The sequence below is a fragment of the Bactrocera oleae genome, chromosome 3 (assembly GCF_042242935.1).
Source record: "Bactrocera oleae isolate idBacOlea1 chromosome 3, idBacOlea1, whole genome shotgun sequence".
NCBI lineage: Eukaryota > Metazoa > Arthropoda > Insecta > Diptera > Tephritidae > Bactrocera > Bactrocera oleae.
The window spans coordinates 19,525,720-19,552,490 of record NC_091537.1 but is presented as its reverse complement, the minus strand read 5'-3'; the positions used below and the strand labels follow the sequence as shown (position 1 = coordinate 19,552,490).

At 36.7% G+C, this 26,771-nt stretch overlaps 1 protein-coding gene across 5 annotated transcripts in view; it reads right to left on the bottom strand.

Annotated features, from left to right (window-relative positions):
* The window catches only part of capu (formin protein cappuccino), an 86,277-nt gene extending 61,380 nt beyond the window's left edge, over nt 1–24,897 (bottom strand). For 4 of the 5 annotated variants that reach the window (XM_036366808.2, XM_036366809.2, XM_036366810.2 and 1 more), the window contains exon 1: nt 24,291–24,897. In XM_036366808.2, coding sequence (XP_036222701.2) covers nt 24,291–24,707 — 417 coding nt within the window. In that variant the 5' untranslated portion in view covers nt 24,708–24,897. The remainder of the gene's footprint in view (nt 1–24,290) is intronic. The other variant, XM_014231960.3, reaches the window with a different exon arrangement.
* Nucleotides 24,898–26,771: the final 1,874 nt, after the last annotated feature.

The following is a 26,771-nucleotide window of genomic DNA, read 5'->3' as shown; positions in this document are numbered from 1 at the left end:
CCTCCAAATTAAGGAATGTTTTCTGCCGCTATAACAACAACAATTACAACCAGGCCATGCACATTGATAGCGACGCTCCGAAGTTCCGGGAGCTTGGTGCAGAGGTTCTTATGCATCCACTTTAATGTCTTAATCTGACGAAATATTCGCATCAAGAGAACCCTGTGAAAATCGAGTGTCCCAGTTGCTTGCCTACAAAACTCCTTGCTGCCATTTTACCTAATTTGTATCATTCTAACTATGCTAAACATAACCTTTAATTTTTTAAACTTTTAATGTAAGACCTTATACGTAAATAAGTATATCGATAAAAATATATTTTTGTGAGATTCTAGAACTAGAAAAATTACCAGAAATATAAAACTCTCTCCAGAATGGAGACAATGAAGCTGAGTCGCCAATTTTGAGTAATGTGGTTAAGCAATTTGCAAGTCAATTTAGCAAAAGCTTATATTTTCTAAGGGAAAGCGTTAAGTTTGAGTATGAATAGTAGAAATGTTCCGGAAAATCAAAGCATTTTCGCGCTAAACAATTAGTGGGAAATGCAAAATCTTATCGTCTATACAAGAAACCAATGTGAAGTAAATAAATCCGCAAAGCAATTGCGCTCCTTACGCCTAAACAGTAGTAAGCACATCCCTGGAGCTTTGCGTGCTTTCGTTGACAATAGCAGAAAATCCTATCGCGCGTTTACGCTCAGGCAACTGAACTAAGAATGTCCGCAGGCGCCTCAGGTACGACAATACTGATTTGCCGTGTGTTTGTTGTTGCTGCTATTAGCGTTGTGCTACCTCTTAAGCTATTTGCAGGCGTCCGAGCCGAAGCGCGTCTTTGCTTGCGTGCATAATCCTCGAGACCAACACAATGAAGACTGCGATTGCTAGTTATTGCGACCTCAATTCCCGAGTGGATGGATGGACCAAAAGATGGATGGACGTGCAGGCAGAAGGTTGGACAAACGGAATGAAATGGAAAGCATGTTTATATACCGTCTACTTGCAGCGATTGCACAAAAGCAACAATATAAGCGATAACAATTGCAGCTGCAATTTCCCAGCAACATAGTATACGAGCAGCAACATTGCCGACTCGCTGCAATTTGTCAAACAATGTCGCAGTAACTGCGGTAAGGTGAGCGAGTGGCCGCGTGTTAACGCAGTTGGTTGGGACACAAGGCGGTGAAGAGTTGAACGATGCGTCGCTTGATATGCTTTTTCTTTAAATTAATTAAATGACACGCCGCACAGTCTACATGTCTATGTCTGTGTGTGTAGTATGTGGTTGCGTGACTTGTGTGTTCTACCCACGCATCAGCTTATGTTCAGGTGAAAATGCACACACTCATACACAGCTATACTCGTATATGTGTGTTTGCATGTGTGTCTTCCAGTCGGTTTTGTGTACTCAACAGTTGCAGCTTGCAACAGCTCCGCACTTCTTATCTCATTCCGCAACACTTTGTTTCGTTACATTTTCTTTTTGGCGCAACTTTGCGTCGTGCAAAAGTTTTACTCCTCGCGGCTGACACATTTATTGCTGCCGCACAGTTCCTGCTCCTGTTCCTGTCGCACTCTTTTGCCATGTTGACAAAAGTATACTTGCAACATCAACAAAAGCGTAGAGTAGTTTGGCCGTTGCACGCACGCATTTACTCATAGTAGGTGTATATTACATATATGTTTACATATACAGGGTCTACCAGTTTTTCTCATACATGTAAAATCCTATTGAATATAGGAAAACCGAAATGTTGTTGTCTATATGTTTGCTGTTGTTCAGAAACTTCAAATCGATGGACATAAATTAAAACGTTTGGAAAAGTTCAAACAGCTTAAGGCTGTTTCGGAAATAGAACAATGAGGACCGTATACAGAATACGCCGGTTGATTTATTGCTACTGAGTTACAAAAAATGATGTTACAGTCTCATACCAAAGGTTATTTTCTAGTTATACCGACGGTTATTTTTAACTACTTTATGCTGTTGGGCTCTTACGCAAGTTTTGCGGAATTAAGAATACCAAAAAAATGCTAAAATGCTGGAGAGGATGCAGACGACTATCACAACTGGTTCCTGCAGACCTCTAAACCTACTTTATGATTCAAAGTGGACTTACATTTAAAGCCAAAGAGACATTAAGAACAAAAGGTAACTGTTTTAAGCTTGGTATTTTTCGAAAATATGTATGGCCTCATAAGGTGAAATATCAGTTAAAGGCAAGGTTGATGAGCTCGTCAGAAAAAGCATACTCAAAACAGTCTAATTGGACTATGTATGTAAGAAATTGTTTTGAACAGATGTAAAACTAATATCCTTAGAAGAGGTTGACCCAAAATGAAAATATAAAATATTGTTCAAAGCGTCAACAATCTATAAGCGGTGGTCTTCGAAACATCTGAAGCTAAAAAATTGCTGCTATCGATAGTAGAGTCCTACTGAACTATTTACTATGTGTTTTCTTCTAAGCTAAGAGAGCTCATGTACTGGCTGTTTGGAAAACACCGCAGTTGCATCATCGTTTTTTTTTCTTTCTAAAATTTCTTCTAGTGGCGTGTTTTATTAAAAAGGGTGCAGATGATATCTGGCGAAATATTTTATGTAAATATTAGACAGGCCTAAGAAATTGTGGCATTTGTGTTGAAACCTTTTACCAAAACTCGTAATTCTGGTACTTTCTCACAATAAAAATAGACCAAGCCTTGTGGTTGGAGAATTGTAAGTAGCTCAAAATTTAATTGAAACTTCATGGATCACGTCACAAGTCAATCCGCTGCATAAATGTTTGCTAAATATTGAATAGTATTTTAATCGTCCAATTGTCTGATAATAATCTTTTGTTAAAGCCGTTTAGAAGGATCATTTTATTTCATTATATTCCATTTTATTATATTCCATTTTATTATATTCCATTTTATTATATTCCATTTCATTTCGTTTAATTTGTTTCATTCCATTTTAATTTTATTTTTCTCATTTCGTTCCGTTCAATTTTACTTTATATCAATTCATTACTTCTTATTCGTTTAATTTATTTTCATTTCGATCCATTTGACTTGTTCAACCCGATTTCAATTCATTCCATTCAATTTAAATTCATTTGATTGCCTTTCATTTCGTTCTATTTCACTTGATTACATTTCATTTCATTCCATTATATTCGCTCTACTTCTTTTCATTTAATTCAATATGATTTCGGTTGTTTTTTATTTAAATTTTACACCATGAGAAGGGTATATTTTTTTTGCTACAAAGTTTGTAGCACTCGGATGGAAACATCGAAGACCCTATAAAATATATATATGGGTCATTCCATCGAAAATTTACATTAAAAAATTTTTTTCGTAGAAAATTTTTCGTTTTGTGTTCTCATCAAAAAAAAAAAAAGAAATCAAAATAGTTACAAAATTTAAATAAATATTATTTGTTTAAAAACTTACCTTTTGTTTATAAAAAAAGGTCGAAGGAATTCTTATTAGAATCGTAAAGAATAGGCCAGCTAGTTATTTTTATAAAGTGAAATTTTTCTTTGCAAATGTTTAAAGGTACTTTTTTTAAGTTCAAAATTTGAAGATTCATAACTCCAAAATTTTGAATATTAAGTCGAATTAAAAAATTAAGTTTTCAATATTTTGCCTCAAGCACACAAAAAAAATGTTTTGTACGAAAAAGTTGTTTTAATGCAAATTTTCGATGGAATATCCCGTATATGTATATACATAAATGACCAGAGCGACGAGCTGATTTTATTTAGCTATGTCCGTCTGTCTGTGTACACACGAACTAGTTCCTCAGCTTTTAAGATATTGATGTAAAATTTTGCACACGTCCTTTTCTCCTCTAGAAGCTGCTCATATATCCGAAGAAATTATTTAGATCAGATCACTAGAGCATAGAGATCAGATCATATAGCAGCCATACAAACTGAACGATCCGAATGAAGTGCTTGTCTGGAAAACTTTTTCATTTGACGAGCCAACCAAACGAAAATTGGTATGGGCTATTGTCTACATCAATAATGTGATCCCCGAAGAAATTACTAAGATCTCGTCACTACAGCAAACAGCTGCCATACAAACTGAACTATCAAAATCATGGTCTTGTAAAGAATCTTTTGTATTTGTAAAGTGTTCTTGTTTTATTTAATTTGTTTTTCATTATCTATTTAATTTTATTCCATTTCTTAATATCTCATTAAAACTCTTTTCCCTTTTTCTCTTCGTTCTTTTATTTTCTCTTCTTTTCGTTTCATGCCCTATTTTTCCTTTCTTCTCCTTCTTATCATTTCCCTATTTTTCTTTTCTTTTCCTTCTTTTCATTTCCCTATCTTTCTATTCCTATCATGTTTTTTCCTTACTTAGTAACGTCTGTTTTGAGGCCGTTTTGACGAAAGGAACTCTTCTTACCTTTGCTTTCGTTTGCATTCCCTCTCGTTTCCTTTAATTTTCTCTTCTTTCCTAAATAATTTTTTAAAAGCTTTATATATAACATATACTCGTATATACCCTAGAAGAGGGCTTTGATTTTACTTTCCAAGAGGACACCCTGTGTTCTTTTAAGTTCTCATGACCACTTACATACTGAGACATGTATATATGTGTGCCTGCGTTGCTGCACAAACTTTATTTCACTTGTGACTGTAGCAGTTGGCCCTAAAGTGCAAGCGTTCTCTACATCAACTATAGATACATGCGTAGTTGGTTGTGTTTCTTGTATGCTAAATTAATTAAAATTAATCTGATTACCTTTGTGTGCGTTTTCCTTTTGAGTTTTTCACTTTGTTGCAAAACTTAAACACCATTCTGTCAAGAGCGTAGAAATTTTTCGCTTTCATTTGTCCCACACAAATACCCAGCCGCACACGCATTCATATGCAGCTGACAAAATGAAGAGAATTGCACGCACACCAGACACACACACATACATATATTTACATAAAGAGTGTATTTAAATGAATTCAGAAAGTTGGTCAGAATTCACAAATGAATACCAACGTCACTGAGTGGAATAATCTCAAAACTACTAAATGCAAAATCAAAAAGATAAAAGCAATTAAAAGACTACGAAAACTTTATTATTTTTTTTTGTGTGTGGAAGTGAATTATCTTTGCTTTTTTGAATGCATGCGTCGAGCAGTCACGTTGGATTCAATTACTTTTCTTCCTATACCTATTTGCTATATGTTACATTGTACGCAGAGAGCGTAAGAGAGAGATTCAACGGTTCCAAAGCATTAGCTGTGGATTTAAAATTTTATCATTAATAATTTAGATAAACTATTTTCTTAACGCCGTCGATCAGTTTGCGTTCGTTATGTTTCTTGTTGTATTCGTTTTTCTTTCTTCATCCACCACTTTGTATACATTTCTCTAGATATATGCATCTCCTTCCATCTGTTCCTCCCTCTATCTATTTGCCACTCTACCAAATTATGGCCCATAATTATCTTAACAGAGACAAGACTAGCTAAAGTTTTTTTCCTTCCGAACCGCATATAGGTAGATCTAATATAGAATTGTATTATTGTGGCTCATAATTCGCCATCGAAGTTTTCATTGCTGGCGAGAGACGAAAAGGGTGAAAAACTTATATGAGTATCTTAAATAATTGAGAAGAGACGAAAAGTGTGCATAATAGTTCACATAGGGAGTCGTCATTTAGTCCAATAGAGCTTTAAGATTTATCATTTTATTATACTCTAAAAGGATGGACTTTCTCTTAACATAATTAATATAAATTTTTCGAAGTCAGCCTATGGGTGTATGCCAAACGAGATCTTTTCTTTATATACGACTTGTTCACCATATTACTTCATTTTCCAACAGATAATCCAGAATGGTAATCTTTTTGATTCTTCTAGCAAGTTCTCTAACAGTAAGTCCTGGTACTGCTTTATTGTAACGAGGTTCGTGAGTCGCACTTCTATTGTCATTAAAGGTATTAAAAATATGGTTTCTCTACTTTTTACTACTTAGTCGAACTTAAAAAATATTAATATTGACTTGAAAGTATTCCACATTATTTGCGACTAAGTAACTGTACTCTTTGAATCAATTATATTTTAGGTTCTTCAGGTTAAACCCTACCTTATACTCAATTTTGTACATGATTCTGCAGACTAGTTGACAAAATTTTTTTCTTGGAAAATTCGGAACTATTTTTTTTTGAATCATCTATTGAGTATCTTACAAATTTTGAAGCTATATTATACCCTCCGCGCTTTTTATTGCTATTAAAGGCTTAAGAAAAGGTACTTAAAGTTGGAATATCTGAAACTGAACTTCCAACTGGCATTACTAAGTAGGTACTTCATGACAGCCGGCCAATATAACCTAAGCTATCTCGGACAAGCACATTCTTAAATTCACTTTTAGGTACAATATACTTATATTCTCATTCATTATCATATGCCTTTTAGACTATTATGATTATTAATTTTTCATAGAAAAGAAAAATTTAAACCTTTTAATATACTCTCCGTACTTTGGGTTGCCATTAAAGCCATAGAAAGTTAGATATTCCATATTTCAGTACTTAAATGAACTTGTGAAACGGTTATTGTAAACTTCACTGAGTTGGTGAATTTTGAACTGCAACCGACCACCAACTACACACATCATAATTATGCTTCATTCTCATACAACATTAACAATTAAAATATAATTGTAATTGTAACGCGATGGTAATAAAGCAAATCGGTCGCCGCACACCATGGCGTATTAGTGCTCTCGCATATTTTCGCCGCATGTGACGAGAACTGTGATGAACTGCATCGATACGTCGCAGTCGCGCTGTCACAAATGTCACGAAAGTCACGCATTTGTAAAATTATATTTATATTTACTTTCAACGAAATGTAACTAAAAACATTATGTAATAACGGAAAATGCCACCGCGGTTGCGGCACACACGCACCACACAGGCATCAGGACAGCCAAACGACCGCACCGAAACAAAATTACAGCGACTACATTTTAATTATGGTACGAATTTAGTTTGGCGGCGTTGAAAATCTCGGTTTCCGAGTTGCATAAAATTCATTACACTACATTTGTGAGGTTAAGTTCGTCCGCTTGCCGTTAGCCACGCCATACTCATTTGCTGGTGGTATGTTTTTTTGTTAAATCTTTTGTTTTTGTTGTTAGTAATTTGTTTATAATTTATGACAGCGAGCGACATTTGTGTGTTGGCCGTTGAAGGATTGCCCGGGGGGTTGGTGTTGGTGCGTTTTGGTTTCGCCGCTGGTTGGTTGCTTGATTTAGTTCTGTGATTTGACATCGCGACTTTGTTGTTGTTTGTATTACTTGCCTGCATGTGTTTGTGTGTATAGGTAGTGCTATATATTATATGAATTTATCCGCTGACAAGCTAACTGTTTGATATTGTCGGCAACGCTGACATAAGTCCTCAGCTGTGTAGCGGTTTTTGGGGTCTGCGGTCGCTTTGGTCTCCGCATTTGCCGCTTCGACCGCCCAAAAATTTGCGTGTGAGTTCATATGAAAAATTGAATTTTGCGGTTGCCATAGTACCAGCTTCGCTACGCAGGTAGGTGCGAGCACATTGGTTTGGTGAATACGCCGGCGACCAGTATGACAAATTATATGCTCCTATTCTCCATATGTGTTATACGTGTGTGTGTGCATGTTTGTTTGTGAAACCGCAAAATGTTAACAAAGTTCTAGGTTAATTCGAGCTGTGAGGTTGTACTTGATAGATAGACAAATTAATTATGTTTCCACGAATTAGGTTCTTCTATTTCAAAGCGTAGCTGTTATGCTCGAGTGAGACTGGCTGGCTGATAAGGTAAAGCGTGGTGTACGTTTTTGTCCGAAGGTCTGGCTTTGAAATAAAACAAATCACAAAACTTATGAAAATGGATGACTACTATTGACTTGAAAAAAACCCAAAATATTCACCGATAAACGTGTGTTCTGAATTATATAGTAATCTTAAGTCTGAAGTTAAAAGTATAGTTTTTAAAAATATGGGTCTTCGCCCGATTGGCTTCTCTTCTGGAAAAAAAGTAAAAAAAAAAATAACGTTGACATCGGTTGCACTGATGCAATAATTCTCCACTCTAATTCACAGTTCCATTTCTTATAGTACTTGTATAAAAGAGTACAAAAAAATGTTTATAGTTAGCATGGCAGCTATGTGCTATAGTGGTCCGATCTAAACAAAATTATGTCGCAAACTAAAACAGTTTACTATAAAAGGACTAGCGTGTGATCGGTCAGTTTGTATGGCAGATATATGCTATATGTCCAATATTGGCGACTTTGACAAACAGGCTGCTTCTTGCACATAAAAATACGCCCTGTAATGAGCATAGGTAGCTTTGATGTTGTAAAGCATCCGCAGAGAAAGCAATACTAAGCTTGAAATACAACATAGAATCTCTTCCAAAGACTTCGATCTGGGCCAAAAAATATTTCCTTATGTGCCTCATTGCGATTGAATTCAAAGGTAATGGTAAGGCTAAATGTGTATGTATGTAAAGTACAATATGTATAGTAAATAAAATTGTCAAAAGTGCAACCGGTCTGGCTGCGGAATGAGTACAGGAAATATGAAGGTCTTTAAAAACGATATATAATAAAATTAATGATACGCATAAGTAACGACGATACATGTAGAAAGTGCTTAGAAGTAGGTATAAGAGAGATGCTGGAACACCCCCTATAACATCCTATGACTCTGTCCAGCACTATCTAGAACTCTTCCTAAATATCTAGGAGTTTCGCAGTTTAAAGGACTAAACGAAGTATCAAACTTAGATATCAAGTCGATCTTAGAGTTCACAAAAAGCGTTGAAGTCCTGTGAGATGAATATTTCACCTCAATTTAAACAAAACCTTCATCTGGCATTACTAATGACCAGTAGGTGTATGTATGTGATGACAGCCGGCCAGTATAACCAAACCTAACCTGCCGAATATAGTGGATATTGAGTGAGATCAGTTGAGAATCTGACACAGGATGCCAAATAATTTCCTAGAATAGATAAGGGTTATCTAACAAGACGTATCATTTTGTCTAGTACAATTTTTCACGATCTTAGCCATATCAACTTGGTTGGTTTTCTGAAGTCACAGTTCTTGAAAATCGCCGCGTTGACATTAGATAGATATCAGAGAACATCTAATGAATCAACTTTACACATTTTGGTTAATGTTTTAGATATATTTTTAGGTAGTTGGTCTAATTTTGGGTATGCAGCGTGTCAATGCTAGACTCGTACCGAAAGACCTGAATCATTAGAAAACAAAATGGCGATTAGAGGTCGCAAATATATGCTTGACAAACTAGCTGAGGAACCCTTATTTATCAAACGCATATTACTGGAGACGTGACGTGGGTTTATAAATATGGGCGAAGCTTAAAACAAGTGTATGGAAAATTAAATTAAGCGTTGGCGTGCTGTATTGGCTCAAAAGAAGCCTATTTTGAAGGCGATAATGAAGATTTGTATTAAAATAGGTTTTTGTTGTCAGTCCGGCTCAAATTTGGTAGTTTGGATTGGTACTTTGATTTACAGTTAATTCTAAAAATAAACGTTACGTAACGAATTTTATTTTAACTTATCTTTAACATTTCGTATAATCTCAATCTAAATCTCACTTCTAATACCAAACTCCTTAACTTTCCGCTTGACCAAATCATTAATTTAAGAATTAATCCTCATTCACACATTGGCCCATAATGTGGTTGCGCTTAAATCAGTTTATCGATAAAATTGAATATCATTTCAATATGCTAATGTCGATTTCAAACAAATACCGCAAGCAATTAATTTGCTGTTTAACAAGGTGACCCACAGTGACTACAAATAACCGACAGAAATTCCCAAAGGTAGCCAGTGATTCATGTATTGCCATTTCTTATCTGGTCGACCCCGAATAGCACTGGACTTCACACACACACGCACACGCACACACACACATCATCACACTCACCAACCCACTTCACACCTAAACGAATTCTCATTTGGCACCACTACATATATACTGTTGATACACCAAAGGCAACGTTAACGGTATATATTCGTATTGATATTTCTATGTTTATGAATCTGTAGAGAATTAGCATTGTTGTATTTACTATTGTTATCATGCCTTCTATTTTGGCCGAAAGTGTTGAGATAGTGGTAATCACTGTTCATAGATAAATAATTTGAAAATATTGAATACATTTGGGGGCAAGAATCCAATAACTAAAAGTTTAATTACTTTAGCGGTTTGGGGTGTTAATCGAATCAAAGGAAGATAAAGTTAGGATAACAAATACGAAGAAATACGATTGACCAGCAGATAATTGGGGTGGAGTAATGACGTATACATATATTAGGCGAGATATAAATATAGGGCCTATAACTATATACAGGCCTTTTGTCAAGAGGTGGCGTAGCTTGATTATTTTTCCATTGTTCCAATACTCCATACTACTACTGGAAAGTTACTAGTCTTGTGTGTCTTTTTTAGTGCGTATCACTGTTTTGAAGTGTCGTTGGCTTTCACTCTTATATTGAACTTTGTTCCTGAAAAAGTGTGTTGTTGCTGTGAGTTATTACTAATTGCTTTATTATGGAGAAAACCTCAGCTGAAAATCATCGTCTTTAGTGGAAGTTTATGATGAACATGATATAGCTGAGCGAACGGGCCAAAGGTAGTTTGCACGATTCAAAAGTATTGATTTAGACTTGAAAAATTAAGAACGTTTCGGACGGCCAAAAAAGATGAGGAACTGAAAGCAGTACTAGATGAAGATTAGTGCCAAACACAAGAAGAGCTGACAAAATCTTTGGGAGTCGCTAAATACGCCATTTCAAAATGTTTAAAAGCAGCCGGTTGCCGGAATTTAAGCCAAAAGACGTTGAAAGATGATTTTTCATGTTAGAAATATTGCTTTAACGCTACAAAATAAAGTCGTTTTTGCATCGGATTATGACTGGTGTTGAAACATGAATACATTACGAACCCTCGGCCTTATGTTGCAAGACCGGTTAAAAATTATTTAAAAAACAGCGGCTGTGAATTTTTGCGTCATAGGCCAGACCTTGCTCCTACTGACTACGATTTGTTCCGGCCGATACAGAGATCCCTCTCTGGAATACGGTTCACATCAGAACAGGTATCGGAAATTGGCTGGATTCATTCTTCGGTCGCCGAGTCGGCACAATTCATTTGATATAGAATCCACAAATTGCCAGAAAGATGGAAAAATGTGATAAGTTTAGATAAGCAGCACTTTGTATAATACTACTGTACTTGGGTTTCTTAAATAATGAATAATTCCAAATATTGACCATTTCTTTTAAAAAACGCCCATTATAATCAAATGTGCGTAGCATCTTCATGCCTGAGTACTTTTCTTCTACCATAAATTACCATTTTTATTTCATTTTTTCTAATTTCACATAAATTTATTATGACAATTTCTAATTTGAATTGCGTCAGACAACTCATAAAAGTTAGTCAGCCAGGCAGCCAGCCAGCAGCAGTAATTTTAATGTTGCCAGCATACCTGCTCGCTTGCTCGCGCGATACACGCACCCAATGCCCCAATCCGACTGTCGCATGTAAATGATTAACGCTTCGTGCATGCACCGAACATCTATCAGTGGCATCCGTTGTTCGCCCGTTGCAATACCCACTGCGGGGTTTTTGCTTTCTCTACAAAATTAGCTGCGCGGTGTACTTGTATATTTAGTAGGAGGCATTCATGTAACTATGCCCTAAAGTTGTGTTGAAAAATGCACGATGGTTCAGAGACAAGAAAGTAGTGCATAAAATCTGTTTCCATATTCCAGCAAATGCCAGGTCCTTATCTATATTGTTTTTAATAAGAAAAATAGGTGTGAAGCTATCTAAACTGTAGCTAAATAGAATACTTTGAGTATCCCTACCCGCTTTGTGTTTTCATCAATAACACTTCCGAGTATACAAAATTTAGCAAGCACTTCGTATCGAACAGTTCGAAGTTCGGTTCTTCAGGAAGCTAGTGGGATACGCCATTTTATTTTCCCTTTAACTATTTTCAGCTCACGTAAATTTTAACTTCCACAGGCATGTTTAGGGATTCTTCAAAAAGGAACATTTTTCATCGGAAACGAGAAGTCTCATTAACATTATCAATAGCTATCCGATATTGGCAGAAATATATTTAGGTATATTCCGTAGAAAGAGCAAGGAGACACAATCGAAAGACATTTGTAATTAATAAGCGCATCACACAAGGAAGAAGACACAGGAAACAGATTAAGAGTAAAATGATATTTGGCCTGTATTACTTCTGGTTTTTACTTGATGGTAGCTATTGTATAAGTGGACATGATCTCCCTTTCGCTTCGGTTTGTATCCGTAGATTTGAGGGATAACACAATGAATTTGAATGGATTTTGGCAAGTTTGCTTGGCTCTTAAAATGAATGAGATCACTCTTGACCTCATCTATCCCTCGTATGCCGAGCACAACTATCTTTCGTTCAGATCGACCTTACTACCGCTACATTGCTGTAGACACCGCTTACGCGATTATAGCTGAATCAATAACTTCGCGAAATTTGTTTTTTCTTATGGCAGTTTGGCGCCAATTCGAAATACTTAGCGAAACCAGATTGCTCTCCACCGATTCTTTCCAACGGAGTGGAGGTCTTTCCCATCCTTTGCTTCCACTAGCGGGTACTGCATCGATAACCTTCAAGGCTGAAGTGGGTTCCATTCACGACCGACATGACCAAGCCAGCATAGCCGCTGTATTTTTATCCGCTGAACAATGTAAATATCGTTGTATAACTCCTACAACTCATCGTTCTATGGTTTGCAATATTCGCCAAAACCTATGTTCAAAGAACCATAAATCTTCAGCAAAACCTTTCACTCGAAAACATCGACTCATCAAATGGCGACATCGTCCACACATCACATACCAAGACAGGAATAATGAGCGATTAATTGAGTTTGGTTTTGTTTCGCTGAGAGAGGACTTTACTTTTCAATTGCCTACTTAGTTCAAAGTAGCACCTATTGATAATAATGATTCTGCGCTGGATTTCAAGGCGGACATTGTTGGTGTGGGTGCTGCTGGTTCCGCGATAGTTTTAATTATCGACATTACTATTTTCTCCAGTAAAAAAAAAACCTGATAAGGAGTGAAAAAATCACATGATAAGGAGTTCTGACTGAAGTTTCAATTGGTACCAAACAGCTTGGAGCGCTCCTTTCCAATGTTGACTGCGGTTCTGGTATTGTTCAGCATCAGATGCACTTTTCATTGTAAATATTAGCAGATTAGTAGTTAATAGGCGAGAATATTTCCATTAGCTGATTTGGTCCCAAAGTTTTTTGTTACTAGTCCAGGCTTTACTCCAGTTCTAATACGACGAATATGTTTGTCCTTACATGCTGTCAAAACCAACTTATTACCCTACCACTTTCACGACCCTTCTTTCTGACATTGTTTCCGTATTTTGTAACATAATTGATGATTTCGACGCTTGTTTAGAATTGGGAATGTGTTCAGATCTAGATTAGAACTTTATTATTAAAGGAAATTTGGTTTCTCACTTATTTGAATCTGCGGTCTTCTACAATTATCAATTCTAACCTCATTTCTCGTAGTAAAATACAACACTGTATGCCACAAATGCATTGCCTTGTGCCCCAATTGTGGCGTCGTCACGTTGCGATATGTAACTCAGCGCTCCAACGCGCGACGTGTCAAATTTGCAGTGCACCCAAAGGAGCGGCAAAGCGGTGGCAGCTTCAGGATACACACACGCATCTGCTCTAGGCGCCCTAAACTGCGTTAAAATTATGCAAACCTATATGGTAACAGCTAACTATGTATCTAACACAATAGCCTACGGTCAACAACTTACAACTACTTAGGTACGCACATACACATACGTATACATTTACATATACATAGATGTAATGCCTATTGGAGGCTCGTAAATGAGTTTGTTTCGGAGGCACGTTGTACACGACCCCAGGGAGGCCGCAATGATCAAAGCGATATGCGTTGAGGTGCTGAACAAATGCACAAACACACACAAGCGCACACAGACACACAGTCACACACATTCAGCGTCACGCCTCAATGAAATTTCTAAGCAAACTTAATAGCTAATGGGATGCTCAGCTTGCTGCTCACAGCGCCGGGGGACTCAAGTACTCATTGTAGATTTTTGAAAAAGCCTGCCTCACTGCGTATGCGCGTGTGGCTAAGCCCGTGTGTGCGTCTGTGTGTGTGTGGTGTCTGTGTGTTGTAAGTCACTGAGACTATAAAGTGGCAATCAAATTGATTTATTTTACTTGTTTACGTGTGAGCAGCGTTACAAGTGTACGTTTTTCTTTGTTTACCGTTATTTAAATTAAATAGAGCTATGAGCTTGTGTGTGTGTGTTCCCTCTTTGTTTACAAACTTTTGTTCCAGTCTATAGTGATAGTCTTAAGTACTTGTGTAAGCACAAATCATGCATGCAATCTATACTTTGCTATTCCCGGTAGGGCATCGAAGTGAAAAATTTTCGTTCCGGGAAGTTTAAGGTTTCTATTTTCTTTGATGAGCTAGTTGCTGTTGCCGTAAGGGATATTTTATTTAAAATTTTTGCTCATTACTGTATGGATCTGGATAAATAGTATTCTATTGAGGATTAAATTATAGTTGTTGTAGTTTGTTTAAGCATCCACGTCTTTTAACGCCGAACACAATAGGTTAGGTTAGGTTTGGTAATCGAACTGATATTCGTGTAACACGAATGATCCTAACAGGACTGATGTTGTTGTAGCGGTTAACTAGTCACCGCTTAGTTGGTTGTTAATGGGGGGTCGATTCTGGATAAGTAGATGTTTAACCCGCTATAATTTCTAGAAGGAAGTTACGTGAGGATTTATCGACCTCTATGTATGTTATGGATGGTGGTATGACTCCACGTACGCCATTCACTGAGGGAGGGGGATGCCAAGATCTTAAACATAAGTATGGATCGAGCAGAGGATAGTAAGCGCCCTTCAACTGTCGTAAAAGAAAAATTCTATACCTTAATACTCGCTAAAGATCTCACCTCTCTAACCGAATTTCATAAAGAACTAAAAAAAAAATAAAAAAAAACTGATCTTCCACTTTAGTCTCCACCTTCAGTGTTCCACAAAACCACCTGTGCCTAATATTTTCATATCATCAGATCAAAAGTACATCTTCACTTATTGTAACACAAATCTTTATTATCTGAGTTGAGCTAATACCAGCATTTCAGCACTTAGTCCAATTTGCCATACACTCGTAATAAGCCTCGATTGAGATGAATTTCAGCACTTTCAACAAATTTTGGTTTTTCGGTTTCGGCTTATTTTTAAAACGCCATTAGCTAGTTTGTTGGACAGCTTCAGTATCATATTCATAAATACACGTTTTGTCGTCAGCAATGAACATTGGATGAATGTAGAGGCCTCAGCTAAGTTGTCAAGCACGTATTTGACGACCTATACGCGAACCAAAACTTCTTTAGTCGATCCATAACAAATAATGAGATTTTATGATATCTCTGTGATGCATCCCTCATTATAACTAAGTTCGCAAGTGTCAATTATAAAAAGAGGTAATCGAGCAACGAGGGAACGATCCAAAAATGATACCACATTGAACACAACGCTATAGTTCAACGTTGTGCTGAGTTGTTTGGTTAGAGAGAAAGGCATGCATATCGTCGTCGGTTTCGAACTGCTTTTAAACGAGCCTCTTGAATATTTTTCATCTTCTATCTTCGAATTAAAATTATTAGGAAATATTTGCTTAATTGAGTGAAGTATTGCAAGAAACAGATCTGACACCGATATGGAATTTATTAAAAAATTGTTCAATGCATGCCTAAATGCTATTGGATTCCCGGAAAGCTATCTACTGTTATTGCAGAATTTAAATGATGATCTGTTAGCCATGATCTCAGTAAAAACTTTTTATAGTACGAGACCATAGCCCCAAAAAATATGTACGGTTATGACTTCAGCGAGATAGATTTTAATAAAGGTCGGCTGCTCTTTATCTAAAATTTTTTTAATAAACCTTAATATATTTTGGACCCAGTTTGTAACACCCAGAAGGAAACAACGGAGACCCTATAATATCACCAGAATACTGAGCTAAGTCGATTTAGCAATGTTCGTCTGTGTCCCTAAATTTTTTAGATATTGATCTGAAATTTAGCACACTTTTCTTCACTAGAAGCAACTCATTTGTCGGAACCGCCGATAATAGATCGCTACAGCGTAAAGCTGCCATACAAATTGAGTGATCGGGATCGAGTGCTTGTACGGATAACTTTCTCTTTTGACGAAATATCTTCACGAAATTTGGCATGGATGATTGTCTAAGGCAATGATACATTCTCCATCCAGCAATTTTTCAGATCGGATCACTATAGCATATAGCAGCCATACAAACTAACCGATCAAAACAAAGTTCCTATAGGGAATATTTTGTATTTGTAGAAGGTATTATAGCTTCGATGCAACCGAAGTTTATGTTTTTTGCTATGATCTAATCAATACATAGTCGAGGCAACGACCACGGGATAGTCAATAGTAAATAAGATCTAACCTCAACCTGGCTCTGAACCCACACATATTTTTAAAACCCTGTGACATAAAGGTTTAGGTACAGCTAAAACTTAAGACGAACCCGCGTAACCAGAAAACTAAGCAAGCACTTCTCTGCAGAGACTTCAGTAAACAATATGTCTTCCCAGCTTACATCTCTCACATTTTTCATAGTTTCTTCACGAATAGCACCAAAGTATTTGAGAGGTTAGGGCAAATTGTTGGAACAATCTGTAAATGAGAATTTTAGTCCTATTGACTCGATGTTTTAGGCATTAAATATGTATGGGCATAATGGTGTACACATTTGTTTAGTTTCCCAGCAGTATTTAGCAGTTTGTGTGAGTTATGTTCTAGTGCCTGCCATATTTTATGAATAATACAGCATGGCATGTAGCAAAGACTACTAGCATGTTGCTCTACTGCGCTGCCACAAGGCAAATTCCAGTGAACCAGAAACAATAGGATTTAAACACGTTACTAGGCCACTGGCGTTTTAGCTGCAAGAGACTTAAAACACAACAAAAGCGTTTATATTTTAAGGAAGCTGCATAAAATGAGCCGACGAAATCACAGTGCCAATAGGGAGAATCTCAAGAGAAGAAGAGCGGAAGAGAAAATTTGACTCGACGGAACTAAGCAAGTACAAGCTGTTTCCTTAAGTTGTTATTAAATTTATGAAATAAACGTACTTACATAAATATATATATTATTTGGTAGACGTAACTTAAAGGCGAGAAAAATTGTAAGCAAAGTAAGCTGAAGTTCGGACAAAGTCGAAGTTGAGTTATTTTGGCTTTTCAAGGATTATTTTTGGAAAATATGAAATTTTGAATGGTAATGTTTGTATATTACTCAAAGTGTATTATGAAACTAGTAAGTCATTCGCTAAATTAATGTGAGTTGCCAGTGCTTTTAATCCGACCAAAACGTCAAATAAGTGATCCATTTGTCAAACAATTATAATGGGAAGACAATGAAAATTTTTGATTTTTTTTACATCAAGATTAAACTACGTGGTCAAGGATTTTCATAGCCATATGGAAAAAAATAAATACTTTCTAGAACCACGGATATTATTTTTAGAATAATAATATTTTGAGAAGAAAAGCTATATATTCAATATAAATTCAATTGGTAGGACGAAGATTATCCTGATTGGTCTCGCAAAGCTTAGAAAATGACATCCTTGAGTTGGTAAAGCTTTTACACGAAATTTATATATAATTTTTGGTCTAAAAGTTTTATTCAGCTTCAGGTTTCTGTGAAGATATCTTTTGAGCAGTTAAATTAACAACTTAAATTTTGTACTTCGTTCAGCATTTATTTTGGTAGATCTTGTTTGTTTTTGGTCCCTAAAACAAATAATATATAATACTTTTGAAAAAACTTTTATTAGATCTTGTTGAAGGTGCAATCCATTTTTGCAAACTTAAAAAAGTTCCCCAGCAAAACTGTCGGGTTTAGTCAATAGTAGACTTTAAGACATTAGCTGAGAATTGTTAAGCTGGATTTGGTGTGATATTCGATGATTGATTGAAAATCGAGGCTCTTTTTAAAATAGCTGTATTTATAACTTAACTATATTCGTGCGGTATTTTTTTTCAAAATTTGATTGTTTAAATAAGAAAAAATTTACAATAGTATTTCTCAGCTGAAGCTATAACATCTTCTCATATTTCTTGCAATTATTGAATTCCATTCCAAAAGAACGCGTGCTTGGCGGCCGAAATGGAATCAAGCCAATTTTTGATACTCCGTTCTGATGTGCACCATATTCTAGTTAGGGTGTCCTGCATTGATCGAGACAAATGATGGTCCGAAGGGGCAAGGTCTGGACAATAGGGTGGGTAAGGTAAACTTACCAGCCACTGTTTTCCAAATTGTGTTTAACCGGTCTTGCAACATGAGGCCGAGAGTTGTCATGCTGAAAAATTGTTGGTTCGTGTCTGGTCGCAAATTCCGGTCGTTATTCGGCAATCTCATGTGTTGTAGCCGGCAGCGTTGTGCACTGATTGTTGCACCCGGTTGTAGAAGCTCATAATAGAGCACGCCATTTTGATCCCACAAAATATAGAGCATTAACTTGACGTAATAGATATTTGGCTTTACAGTTGATATTTCAGACTGGCCAGTTTTCATATATAATTCTTGGCGTGCAGGGTTATCGGTATTAATCCATTTTTCACCCCAATCCGATGCAAAACCGATTTTTGTTTATAGTGTTCTAGCAGCATTTTTGGCACACAAAAACGTCTTTCAACGTCTCTTGGCTTCAATTCGTATGGTAACCAGTTTTATTGCTTTTGAACGCACCCGCCTGCTTTTAAACTTTTTGTAGTCAGTGCGTGAGTGAGTCCCAAAGATTTTGTGAGCTCTACTTAAGTTTGGCAACAACTTTCACCGTTCCTAATCTTCGACCTCTTTTGGCCGCTTAGGGCGTTCTTCGCCTTTAAAGCAAAAATCAACACTGTTGAATTGTGCAAACCTCTTGGTACGTTCGCTCAGCTAAAGCATGTTCACCATAAAATTACACCAAAAAACGATGACTTTGGGCTGTGATTTTTCATATTAAAGTAATGAAGAAAAGCTCCCCACAACAACACACTTTTTCAGACAAAAAGTTTGGTATACAAGTATTTGAGTGAAAAAAAATATTGTATACGCATCACATAGATTATATGCACTGAAAAAGATGCACAAGGTCAGTAGCATTCCAATGCATGTTCGAAAGATTGGAACCATAGTATAATAATCAGTTACGCTAACTCTGGGCAAATCTCACATATATAAGTATGGTATAGACCCAATATGTTTTCATATGCAATGTAGTACTATAATCTGATATACAATCCGTAACTCTCTAAACACAATACGAGGTTCAGTGGGAATCTTTGAAACTTACGATAAGACCATGCTTCAAGCTTTTCCCCATTTAACAAAAACTGAAGCATAAAACCAAAACACACAAAGGAGAGCTTTGATTGATTATTCGTTGGTTTAAAATTTTTATTTATAAACCTTCGGTAGAGTTGATGAGAAATCAGCAGTCATTTCAGTGAAGGTTATCGAAAACTTGCCTCAGGCGAGTCGACCATCCACCTCTGTTAATGAAGATAACATCGAGAAAGTTAAAACAGTGCTTGAAAATTGTTATGTTGGCATCAAAAAAATAGTAGAGGATCGCAACAGTTCTTATAGATCGACTCAACACATTTCGATTAAAGTTTTAAGTATGAAGTGTGTTAAAGCTAGAAACGTTCCAAAAAAACCAGAATTTTTATTTATCGTTTATGAATATGACGTCGCAACTGCCCAACTGGCTTATAACAAGTACATATGTAGAAAAGCACGAGCTGAGGGCGATAATAAATTGGCTTCCTGTTTCTAGCACTAGACTAATAGAACTCGCGTGCGTTTAGCAGGCGATGGTAGACGACACGCTTCTGTGCGACGGCGAGATCTTTTTGGTCTAGAGTAGAACACAGGATCGTAGGGGTTCTTACTACTCATTCATTTGGTAAAGCTAAGCATATTATTGAACGCAGGTTGTCAAAGTTGTATGGACGAGGGTAACGTCTAAAACTCTAGGCACTTTGTCAAGTCTGTGCAAGACTGAGGTTGAAACATTTCTGTAGTATTACCTTAGTCGATGCTGACATTAGTGGCTTTAACAGATTTGTAATAGCCTCAAAGCGCTTTGTCGATTTGTGAGGGTCTTATGATCTATAATATACGTGTTGTAGGTGTACAAATGGACCGGCGTTCCAAGCGAAATCCCTGTTAGGATCGACCTCTAAACCTAACCTAAGGATTGGAGCGGTAATCACTGCTGATCTCACGTCTAATGTATGGACAGCGTGAATAATTCTTTACCTATAAGTTAATTTCTTCCTTATTACCATGCTCAGAATTATAAGAACAGCACAAGGTGAGTAGGAGAGATTAGCTTTACATTACCTTACGGCAGCCGCGAGCTTTTTCACCGTAAGCGCTTATCTCGTACAAAATCATAAACGCATTAGCTTAAGCGTCTTATAGGTTTTGCGATTTTGTGGTAAATGAGATGCAGTACCGTACATATTATCGCTCTCCATCTCTTTTACTCACTCTTCTTCGCTCGCATTACATTTATACAAATTTACTATTTTATTTTTACTATTAAGCATTTCGCGGTTTTTGAGAATTTTGTTGGAGGCTCTTTGTGCTACTACATTGTTGCTGGCAAGTGGCGTGGAAATCTAAAGGAAATTTATGAAAATATACGCATAGAAAGTGTGTGCAACAACAACTATGCAGCATTAGCAAAACAACTTCAACATTATTTTAAAAGTGCTCGAGAAACCGTTTTTCGGCTATATTACATACTTTTAGGGGTGCCATGAACTTTAAGTACTCGAAAAAATGTTCGCGAGTACTTCGTATAATGAGTTCGGTAGTTTGTCGTCAAAATATTTGTGTGAGAAAATTTCGCTAATTTTTTGTTGTTTTTTTCACAGACATTTCTTCGCTGTAATTCACACTTTTGAGCGATACAAATTAGAACTGTTCGTTTCAAGTAGTGCCCATGTGTTCGTGTATCCGAGCTTTGCAAACGACTTCGCAATCTGTTTAGCATTGCACGTAAAATATAAGCCCATTTTGTGGAGATTTGATGTTTATCATTAAATTGTTTTTACTCCTCGACAGCAAAACGGCAATCGGAGAGTGTTTAATGTGCGTAACGGCGACAATGGCAACAACAATTTTGAAAAAACGAACAGTGAAAGTAAATGCTTAATCGTATTGTTGGCAATAACAATTACTGCACCTTTAAGTATCTACTTACGATTATGGTAGATATTAAGCAAATCGCGCACAGTTGCTTGAAGTAAAAGTAGAGTGTCCAAAAGAGGATACAGTTTACCTGCAATTTGTAGTTTGTGGTTGCCACTATATTTGCATATTATATGCTTTCAATGAGAGAAACGAGTAGGTTCTTCTTGCGTCGATACTATCTATTTAGAAAGATCCCGGTCATTAATTTTACAACCATGACGCCAAAAACACTTTGGTGAATGCAGTCACCTGACGACTTTTCAACTGATAACATTTTCTGGTAATTCTGGTTAATCTTTTTGAGATATTGATCTGAAATTTTGCATATAGCTGCCATACTAATTGAACGGTCGGAATCAAATGCTTATATGAAAAACTTTTTCAATTGACGAGATATCTGCACAAAATTCGGCATGGATTATTATCCTCCGCAAGTTTCGGTGCAACCGTTGACTTCGGTGTTTTCTTGTTTTTTGTTTATTTCACTAAAGGCAGTGAGTGGTAAGGAGCTTTTTCAAGCAGCCAAGTAAAATAAAGATTTGCTAATTTTTATCAAGGTAAAGAATAAGCAGCCGAGCATCAAAGGCTTATATGATTGGTAACATTTTAAGAAAAATTCACCCAAAAAAAACTTCAACTCAAAAATTGCTTAAATTCCACATATAAATTACTCAAAGAAATCTCAGCTGCTATTTAATTCACAAGAAACCCTGTGAGAAACAGCAGCTGTCTTGTCGAAACACTTTTACATACGGAAATAAAAAGAAGTCATTCGACAATTCATCACTTGCCACGATGTCATAGACATGGTTTGAAGCTATCGTATTTTATTAGTTGTCTCACTCTCACGATAGATCACATGACGATCTTGGAATATCACTTTGCGCACAGCATAAATAATTTCCGGAACAACAACTGATTATAGATGACCTTCCCGAAATTCATCTTGGAGTTACCAACGACCTCGATTCCATTTACCATACATTTCATCGCCAAAAATTGAATTAAGTTCATTGATGTTGCTGAATTTATCCGCGTCGAAATTTGTAAAAAATACTCGCGCGGAAATGTTCACGATTTAATTAAATTTTTTGGTCGAGATGAATAGTTTAAGTTACTGTAAACAACGCAAATAGCGCAGGTATGTCAAAACGTGTTGAGTATGTATAACATCAAAAATGTCAAACTTTAAGAAAAAGTTGTGAAATGCCAGATTGCAACACTAGGGTGTGAAATTGAATAACTTTATTCCAGCTAATGCTTTTCACTCGATTGCCTCAACTGGTAGTTGGGTCGGTTCTCAATGCTCTATTATGGCTCATTGGTATTGGATCTATTTCAACTTTATCATAGTTGAGTATTTGCAGACATTACTATCTAGTGTCCTCTAATTACTTAGTGCTTCAACCAGCCAGTGGATAAGCTATGGATGTTAGTAGTTCCTTACCAAATTCCAACGAATATTTACAAACCGAATGAATTTGCTAGGCATGCTATAGAAATCTTCCAAAAATCGTTTCGTGGTTTCGGATTTAGTTGATCACGAGACATTAAGCGTTCGTAGAGACGTAGCTCATCTACCATCAAGACGCTCAAGTATTCAGATTAAAAGAGAGAGTGTTCCTTTAAATCCCCACAAGTTGTAGGTATAGTCATTTGTCATTATAGAGGTGACAGGGACTACTCACCCATATCTATATTAGACTACCTTCAAATTCGTTCTGTAGAGTTATTTGAAATTCAAAGTGGTTGTTGGTAATCCATTTTATAAAATAGGTTAGGTGAAAAACAGGCAGACTAAAATTTTCGATTATATTATTAAATAGATTATAGGTTAAGTAATGTTAGGTTAGATGGCTGACCCCTCACAATGGCGAAGCGATCACACTCAGACTATTATGTACATTCCTTTTTGAGTCCAGACGAAAAATCGTAGTTGGATATCAACTATCGGCAAAACACTCTGAACCTATCACAAATCTATATTTTTTCCTTTCTATTTTCGTTTTATTTCTTATTTCGATTCCGCAGTTATTGAGACTGAAGTACCAGTCCCAGCAAGCTCATCAGCCTTGCAGTTTTCTGCTATACCGGTATGGCCAGGCACCCGAACCAGTCCAATCATATAATAACTCGGCGCTAGAGTTAAGGAGTCTAAACATCTCTTCACTAGTTTTGAACTCAAAGCTGATATCGCTGCCGGCGAGGATAGTCACTACTCTAAAGGAGCTTGCGCCGCAGAGCAGTAGACCTACTGCTACTGTTAAGTTTTAATCTCGGCTATTCTTTTCTAAACGCCATTCTCTTGATGTGTTTGGTTCAGGAAAAGTCGCTAAAACCAGATTAGAAGAGTGAATGTGGGAGCAATTCGCAGCCCAATTCATACAGTATTGATGAACTGTACTACCAGAACTCGTGTCAAACCATCGAATCTCCCGAAATGCTCGAAGAAGTAATAGAAAAGTGAATCAAAGAGGTCTCATTTCAGCTACCTTCAACTGGCATGGCGTTTATTTTGAATTAAATAAAGATGGAAACAAGTTTTATAACTTTAGATTTACGGTACTAGAACCGTGAAGTTAAGAAATTTACAGTAAATGCCCCAATAACTGAGAACTACAATAATAAAGACGTAGTGAAGCTAACCTCTGCTCACGTACTTCATTGCTGCCATATCAGGTAAAATAGTAAACCTAACCTTAATACATTAATTTTATTCGTGCATTTGTTTGTCGATGGTTTTATATTCCAACACACCAATACACACACATGCACTTCATGGTATTTTTGTTGTTATTACAACACTACTCCCGTTGTGTGCATTTGTTAATTAAAATTTCAGAAAAAGCCAAACAGTTCTTCTATGCGATCGACTTACCTGCATCGATGGTTTGTGCGTTTTCGGCTCGCTCAGCGCACGTTTGGGCGCCTGGTGGTAGGCTTCATTGTTTGCTATTGTAGGGTTTTCAGCGCTGCTCGTGGCTTTGTTAGGATTGTTTATCTTCTTGTTGTGGCTATTGTTTTCCTGGCTATTGCTGCAGCTCAAGCTTCTGCTTTTGTTGTTGTTGTTGCTGTTGTTATTGCTCTTTTTGTTTACACTATTGCTGCGCCGAACGCTATGCGTTGTTGCTGTTGCTATTGGTGTCGTTGTTGTTGCTGCCTTCGCTTCCACATATTCTGCATATTGAGTTGTTGTTATTACAAATAACGGTAGTATTTCGTAGCAACAAGCTAAAATGAAATTGAAGCAAATACTCAGCGTTCGTCGAACACTTTTCAATATGCCCTTCGTCATTCGGTTGCGCTTCGTTTCCTGGTGCGCCCTCCTGCCTCAGAACTTCATAAACACGAAATCGGTAATCAGTTTATTTCTGCTCGTTGTGCTTTAGTATGTGTGTATATGAATTTTGTTTTTATTTTCTATCGAAGAATTTGGATGTAATTTCTATGTATTTAAAAATTTGGTTGACATTTTTCACTGAAAGTTTTCAAAACCGAAAATATAAAATCGAATAAAAATTGCAGGCACAAAAGACAGCGTGATGCGTTACCGTATTATAGATTTTAAAAGTTTTTATACGAGGACAGTATAAAAGTTCGGTGAAGTTCTTGTGTGGTGGTGAGTAGATAAATTTAAGATAGCTTCTTCGACATTACTCCCCGAATATTATAAATCTATGTTTTAGGGCCTTAAGACTGTTTCGAAAAGAGAACTTAACAGGTCAAGCCGGCGACAATGGAGGTCAAGATCTCAATATTACGCTGTGTGCTATTTAAAAACGCCGTTGTTTTGTCACGATTTGATGTCTCTAAAAAACAGTCCTTAACACACATTTTATTTATGTAATATCCCTACAGAGAATAAAAGTTCGTTCTTTATACCTTAGTCATAAACTAAATAATAATTTATTTCTTAACATTGTCTCCTTTTAAGTCAATACATATGATCAATCAATCAGCGATGTTCGAATTTCTTTTATCCGTCTGATAAATACTATGAAAAGGCGAAATTTGTTAAAGAAGTGTTGAAAATCGGGTCGATAGCTTTCATTCATTTCATTACATTCACCGGTCTAGAAATACGATAGCGTGGCCTTTTGTCACTTTTTCCTTTGGTGTTGTCGGCTTCGGATCGCCTTGGCTCAACAAAGACTGGCCAGCGATCACTTTGACCCTCGCTAAAAAGACTGGTGGTGGTTGCCATCGAAGGAGGCGCTTCTAGATTTCACTGAGCGATTTCCGATATTACTTTTTTCCTGCTTTCTAAAATCCGCAGTCTCGCCATATTTCAAACGCGTTGAAAATAAAAAATATTACGATTCGGCTGAAATTTTGATAGTAGCTGTTCTACACTATATTGAATCTCTTTTGCGATAGTAGAGCCATAAGGCGCTGAGACTAAGTCAGTAACGAATCAACCTCATTGTTGATGAAGTATTGTAAAATATTTACTATGTGTTTTTTATTATATGCGCTAGTTTTGTATGTTTACGCAGTTTGGAGATTCTGTCGATAAATCGGCTCCCCTATGCTCCATCTTCTGGAAAACTGTTATACGAGTATATTTAAAATGTGTTATTAGATTTTCAGGTTCATCGCCAAATCAAAATTTTCTACTATTTGAACTGGTTACCTCTTTCGTAACTGTTGGTTAGAGAATGTAACTATTGTATACCTATATGTAAGCCTGCCATGAAGTTTGTAATACCCAGATGGAAATTTCAGAGACTCTGTAAAATATATATATAAATGATCAGCGTGACGAGCTAAGTTCAATTCAGGTAGGTCTGTGTATACGCGAACTAATCCTTTAGTATTTTAGCGCGTGTTCTCCAAACGGTCAGTACCCCATTATAGTAGCTGTAAGTCTGAAAATACTCTTCATGGACTAATGTAATAAGTCTTTAGTTCTAGTCTTATCATAGCTTCGTTATCATGCAGAGATATCCACCTGAGCTAATTGTGCAAAGTGAGTATAAAGCTCTCTTTTGATCGTTCCCCGCGGATATGGTATTAACTCCGCTTCTGGTTCATCTTAAGAGGCTCCTACTATGGCCCACTCGTCGGCTTTTTCGTTACGGATAATGTTTCTGTGGACGGGAACACAAATTAAGGACAAGTGAAGTTGACCTGCCAGTAAGCTTAAAGCCTTGCTGCAATTGTTAAGTACGCTGGAATTAATAAGTAGCGTCGACAAGGCCAGCAGTGCTGTCTGGCTACCCTCGATATTTCTTTCTATATCCTTCCGTAGTTATTCAATAGAGCACCACATGCCCTCTATATACTTAGTATTTCCATTTGGAAAATGCTGGCTGAGTTTTGGAGCCTAGACAGGAAAGAGAGAGAGAGATTTTGAGAT